General features: G+C 40.0%; 1 protein-coding gene across 5 annotated transcripts in view; it reads left to right on the forward strand.

The window, feature by feature from the left end:
- Window positions 1-6,400, forward strand: part of LOC127413722 (bone morphogenetic protein receptor type-1A-like) — a 42,163-nt gene extending 35,763 nt beyond the window's left edge. For 3 of the 5 annotated variants that reach the window (XM_051651097.1, XM_051651093.1, XM_051651094.1), the window contains 10 exons: window positions 402-567; window positions 658-760; window positions 873-969; window positions 1,113-1,203; window positions 1,825-1,963; window positions 2,053-2,245; window positions 2,482-2,779; window positions 2,905-3,080; window positions 5,198-5,328; window positions 5,472-6,400. In XM_051651097.1, coding sequence (XP_051507057.1) covers window positions 402-567; window positions 658-760; window positions 873-969; window positions 1,113-1,203; window positions 1,825-1,963; window positions 2,053-2,245; window positions 2,482-2,779; window positions 2,905-3,080; window positions 5,198-5,328; window positions 5,472-5,597 — 1,520 coding nt within the window. In that variant the 3' untranslated portion in view covers window positions 5,598-6,400. The remainder of the gene's footprint in view (window positions 1-401; window positions 568-657; window positions 761-872; window positions 970-1,112; window positions 1,204-1,824; window positions 1,964-2,052; window positions 2,246-2,481; window positions 2,780-2,904; window positions 3,081-5,197; window positions 5,329-5,471) is intronic. The other 2 variants (XM_051651098.1, XM_051651096.1) reach the window with 1 other exon arrangement.
- The last annotated feature ends 128 nt before the right edge of the window (window positions 6,401-6,528 follow it).

Consider the following 6,528-nt stretch of genomic DNA (forward strand, 5'->3'; position numbering starts at 1 on the left):
CAAATAAAGGGGGAAACAATGTCTACTGGGTGTGAAACAAAAAGGGGCATGGTGCACATGTTGTGCAGGGGTAGTTGGGTCAGACTTGTTTGGATGACAATGATTGGGGGGCTGGGGCAATTATGTGAATGGGGGCGGGTTTTCTGTCACAAACACACAGGACACACCATGACATGCAGGGTAGAAAAGGAAGGAAAACCATTTAAACAGTTTAGGAAATGGATGGATTTAGGACCTTATTGTCTTATTTTCTTAAGTGCTTTTTATACATCATGGATGTATGAGTTTCTAACCACAGACTTGGTTTAACACATGCTGGTCATTTTATGTTTCAGTGCAATGTATCTTAACAAAGAAAGCACATAGCATGTTATTGATTGTTGGTGTCTTGTCATTTATAGCAGGTCAGAATCCTGACCACGTGCTGCAGGGCACTGGAGTGAGGCCTGGCTCAGACTTCAGAAGGCCTGGGGATGACTCTACTGTGGCACCAGAAGATGCTGCTCGCTTTCTCAGCTGCCACTGTTCAGGACACTGCCCTGACGACGCCAAGAATAACACCTGCGAGTAAGTGTCAGAGACCAAGCCTTTTGTTGTAAATATATTTTATGTATTCAAGGACTTTGAAATTGATGGCTTGTCTTTGCACCACAACAGGACAAATGGGCAGTGCTTTGCTATCACTGAAGAAGATGAAAACGGAGATGTGATCCTAAGCTCAGGCTGTATGAAATATGAGGGCTCTCACTTTCAGTGCAAGGTATAAAAACTGTTTGTTTTATAAATTACTATTTCAATTTCACTACTAATATCACAAAAAATTAGATTTTGTAAGTTTTACTCACTTGCTAAGACGAACTGATGTTTTACAGGATTCACAGTTTGCACAGACACGTCGAACCATTGAATGCTGCCAGTTTGATTTTTGTAATCGAGACCTAAAGCCAGAGTTACCACCTCGAGACTTGGGTGAGCTTCAGCATTTTCTGCCTGGGAGTTGTAAAGCATGACATTTAGTAGTTTTGGAGAAGGACAGGCATGCTGCAAGTGTAACATACAGATTATTTTATTTGTTTTTTTTTATTTGTTTTTCTCTTCTTGTGTCAAAACAGAACCACCAGACTCTCATTGGCTGGCCTTCCTCATTTCAGTAACTGTGTGCTGCTGCACCCTCATCTGTGTCACTGTCATCTGTTATTACAGGTGAGATCATCACCGCACTGAAGCGCTTTAATAGCTGCTTTTGTCACTCACGACTTTATCGCATTTTTCCAACTGTAACTGTACCACTGTTTTTGCACACCACCTTTGAGAATGCATGCCACCCACATTATTGCCCGATTTTGTTGTCAAAAGAGAAACACTTGTCTCTGTTAATGCAAGTAGAGGCAAGACTTCATGCAGATATTAAGCATCAATACACACCTGTGGAAAAGTGAATTTTCTTTTAAAGGTGCAGTCAGTAACCACCATTGTATATATACACCTAAACCCCTAGAAACTGCTCTTGAAAAATGTTTAAAATGTGCTCTCACATGAGATTAAATCTCCATTCAAATCGCTGGCCTGTACAAAGCTGTTTTCTCCCCCTTCACAACTGTCATTAGGGTATTTCTACAATGGTTTCAGTTACTAAAAACTTTTCATGATGCTCCATCCATCCGGATATGTGTCTGTATAAAGTCCAAGACCACTGTCATATCTGTGAGGGCACCATAAATGTAGCATCTCGTTTGAAAAAAAGGGTTCCAGGCTAAAGCATTTGAGGTCAGGCATAGCTGGAAAGATTTTGTTCTTTTTTTCTTGACTGTGTCCCGTTCTCAGGTATAAGTGGCAGACAGAGAGGCAGCGCTACCATAGAGACCTGAAGCAGGACGAGGCCTTTATCCCAGTAGGAGAATCTCTAAAAGATCTCATCAACCAATCTCAAACATCAGGCAGTGGCTCCGGGCTCCCTCTGCTGGTGAGAAATGAGAATTGCAGGCAATTGGATCTTGAAGCATCAACCCCCCTCCACTGCTTATGAACTGTGTTCACATTCAAATCTTACAGGTCCAGCGCACCATTGCAAAGCAGATCCAGACAGTGCGTCTTATTGGTAAAGGGCGATATGGAGAGGTGTGGCTGGGTCGGTGGAGGGGGGAGAAGGTAGCAGTGAAAGTGTTCTTTACTCGAGAGGAGGCCAGCTGGTTTCGAGAGACAGAGATCTACCAAACCGTGCTCATGAGACATGAGAATATACTAGGTATGCTTTACTTAATGTATGATACTGTTGTTAGATCAGTAAAATCTTAGGGTATATACGTTTCTGAAAGTAAAGCTAATGTTACGCTATGTGGCAAATTATGTGGACCAGCTCCCTATTAGTACTGTGGTGTATTCAATGAATAGATCTCAAAAGTTTACAATAGATCAACTCTCTTTTGTTTCATGTTTTCATGGCTGCTTTTTTCTCTCTCTCCACAATTTCTTCTTTTGAAGGCTTCATTGCTGCTGACATAAATGGCAGTGGAGCCTCTACGCAACTCTACCTGATCACTGACTACCATGAGAATGGCTCTCTTTATGACTATTTGAAGTTCACCATTCTGGATACACATGCCCTGCTTAGACTGGCCTACTCTGCTGCCTGTGGCCTGTGTCACCTGCACACAGAGATCTACGGCACACAAGGAAAACCTGCTATAGCTCATAGAGACCTGAAGAGCAAGAACATCCTCGTTAAGAAAAATGCCACCTGTTGCATCGCTGACCTGGGCTTTGCTGTCAAATTTAATAGGTGCTTTATCATTTTACATTAGTTTTTAAAGCTCATTTTAAAATTGCTTTGATATCAGTCCTACTAGTGTGTCTGGATCGCTTCTGTTTGTTTGATCATTTTAAGGAATATTTTGTTTGTCTCAGTGACACAAATGAAGTGGACATCCCACTGAGTACACGTATGGGGACCAGACGTTATATGGCTCCAGAAGTCCTGGACGAGACTCTGAATAAGAACCACTTCCAAGCTTACATCATGGCCGACATCTACAGCTATGGACTGGTTATTTGGGAAATGGCCAGACGCTGTGTTACTGGAGGTATTCATGAGAGACATCCCAGTCACAATTTTGAAATATCAAAGTATATTTTTAAAAATGTTGCTATATACATCAGTTAAAAGTCTGGCTTGAATTTTTCACAAGATTTCCTTTTATGTATGTTAAAGGTGCACTCAGTGATTTTTCCACATAAGGAAGTGAATAGTACTTTTCAAAAAATTTTGAAATGATGTACACTCACATGAGATGAAAACTGGGCTGAATTATGGTGGCCGCCATAGTGAGATCACATGATCAGCTGAATACCACTCATTTTGTCTTGGTAACCCCCCTGTTATCAGACCCTTTCACCCATGTAGTACATTTATCTTGACTGGCTGCAAATAGTGCATTTCTACAGTGGCATTGGTAGCTGAAAGCTTTTGTTTTTGTGTGATGCTACACCCATACCACTAGGTGTCAGTATAAGTCCCCATGTCTGCCAGTGCAAAAAAATTACTGGGTGCACCGTTAACCGAACTTACTGTGCTGTGAAAATCAATCTCCTGATTTCCTCTATTTTTGTGTATTTTTCATACTAAATTATTTTAGATCTTCAAATGAGATATAAAATGAAACAAAGGCAACCTGAGTAAACAAAATACAGTTTTCAAATATATATATCTTTGTCTTGAAGCAAAAAATTTATCCAACACCTATATCACCCATGTGAAAAACTATCTGTGCCCTTAAAATTAATAGCTGGTTTTGCCAACTTTAGCAGCAACAACTGCAACCAAATGCTTCCAATAACTGGAGATCAGTCTTTCACAATGCTGTGGTGGAATTTTGGCTCACTCTTTGCAGAACTGCTTTAGTTCAGCCACATTGGAGGGTTTTCGAACATGAACTGCCCGTTTTAGGTCCTGCCACAGCATCTCAATCGTGTTCAGGTCAGGACTTTGACTAGGCCACTCCAAAACTTTAATTTAGTTTCTTTTGAGCCATTCAGAGGTGGACTTTTATGCTTTGCATCATTGTCTTGCTGCATAATCCAGTTACGCTTTAGCTTCAACCTGCGGACAGATGACCGGATGTTCTCATTTTGGATTTTCTGGTAGAGAGCAGAATTCATGTTTCCCTCAATTATTGCAAGTCGCCCTGGCCCTGAAGCAGCAAAGCATCCCCACACCATCACACTACCACCACCATGCTTGACTGTAGGTATGATGTTCTTTTTGCTTAAATCTGTGTTTGATTTACTCCAGATGTAACAGGACCCCTGTCTTCCAAACAGTTCCAGTTTCGCCTCAGTCCACAGAACATTCTTCTTAAAGTTTTGAGGGTCATCAAGGTGTGTTTTGGCAAAATTCAGATGAACCTTAATGTTGTTCTGGGTTAGCAGTGGTTTTTGCCTTGCCACTCTTCCACGGATGGCATTTTTGGCCAGTGTCTTTCTGATAGTGGAGTCATGAACAGTGACCTTTATTGATGCGAGAGATGCCTGCAGTTCCTTGGATGTTGTTCTTGGTTTTTTTGTGACTTCTGGATGAGTTTTCGCTGTGCTCTTGGAGGAATTTTGGAACGTCGGCCACTTCTGGGAAGATTCACTACTGTGCCAAGCTTTTTTTCCATTTGGAGATAATGGCCCTCACTGTGGTTCTTTGGAGTCCCAGATCATTTGAAATAGCTTTGTAACCCTTCCCAGACTGATGTATTTCAATCATCTTTTTCCTCATAATTTCTGGAATTTCTTTTGACCTTGGCATAGTGTGCTACTGGGTGAGACCTTTTAGCTTTAACTTCATGTTGCTGAAAAAGTTATTTTTAGGTCTTGATTCAATTGAACAGGGCTGGCAGTAATCAGGCCTGGGTGTGTCTAGTCCAGCTGAACCCCATTATGAATGCAGTTTCATAGATTTGGGGATTTAGGAACTAAGGGAACAAATACTTTTTGACACAGGCCCAGTTGGTATTCGATAACTTTTTTGTTTCAGTAAATAAAATTATCGTTTAAAAACTGTATTTTGTGTTTACTTAGATTGCCTTTGTTTTATGTTAGATTTTGTTTGAATTTTTGAAACAATTTAGTATGAGATACACACAAAAACAGAAGAAAGATACTTTCACAGCACTGTAAAAAGCTAAGCAATTATTCAGGTATTCACATTTTTCAGGTATCGTGGAGGAATATCAGCTACCATATTATGAGATGGTTCCATCAGACCCATCTTATGAGGATATGCTAGAGGTAGTGTGTGTCAAAGGACTGCGGCCAACTGTATCTAACAGATGGAACAGTGATGAGGTGAGTGACAACATGCAAAATCTCCATCTGGCACTATAAAGTTCTTTTTTTTTCTTTTTTTTTTTAGCTTTGCATACAATCTTCAGTTCATAAAGATATATTTGTTGAATTGCATAGAGATCTGATAAACTTTGTCTCCCTAGTGCCTGAGGGCCATGTTGAAGCTGATGTCAGAATGCTGGGCCCACAATCCTGCGTCACGCCTGACCATCCTACGAATCAAGAAGACTTTAGCGAAAATGGTGGAATCTCAAGACATTAAAATCTGATTCATCTTTTTACCTCAGCACATTTGCAAGAACATACAACAGAGTGGTTTTATTTCATCTTTGACATCACTGTCCCCTTTACTGAAGAGAATTATGAGAGTCGGTAATGGTGACATCTAACAGCTGTAAAACCTTTTCCTCTCCTGCACAAGCTGTTGTGGATCAGACATTGTGCCTTTGCTGCTTTCTGTGAAAGCTATGTCATTGCAAACTTGGATCATTACTGCAATAGACAAATATGATAGAGTGGGATTTTTTTTTAGGTTTTGGGAAAATCTGCCTTCGACAGAAATACACACCCACCAGTTATTTTGGCCAGTTGTGCATTTAAGTTTCTTTAGATTCTGGGATAAACCTCCTGCCATATGTATAAAATACTGTTATCTTTTCATGGAATCTGTATAGTATGACTTGTAAATGTATTATAGTAAAGATGAAGAACAGCAAAATAATATTCTATCAATATAATCTCGTCCATTTAACAACAGCTTTGTACAAGTTGTAGACTCTTCAGAGGATTATTGAATGTGCCTGTAGCTCCCTGATGTGTGTGGCATTTAAAGATCTTATAACCATACTACCATAAATAGCCAACCATAAATAGCTTTTCCCTCGCCATGAACTCTTGAGAAAAATATATAATTTTGGAATTCCAAATCCACCCCCTACCTTTACCTTTTAAAAAAGGTAAAGAAACATGCATGCTTTTGTTAGGTGCAGTGTTGTTTTTTCCACACAAGTGATTTTGATAATGATTTTGTTGCATGAACCATAAATTGTTTGAGATGCTTGCTTCAAAGCATGCAATTTTTGTCTCAGAATAGACAAACATTTCCAGTTTTTTTTACATTAGCCTCATACCATACATTTTCAAAACATTAACCAACTGTTAAGGGGTGTACACACTCCCAGTGATATCCAATGACAAATA

The sequence above is a fragment of the Myxocyprinus asiaticus genome, chromosome 23, assembly GCF_019703515.2.
Source record: "Myxocyprinus asiaticus isolate MX2 ecotype Aquarium Trade chromosome 23, UBuf_Myxa_2, whole genome shotgun sequence".
NCBI lineage: Eukaryota > Metazoa > Chordata > Actinopteri > Cypriniformes > Catostomidae > Myxocyprinus > Myxocyprinus asiaticus.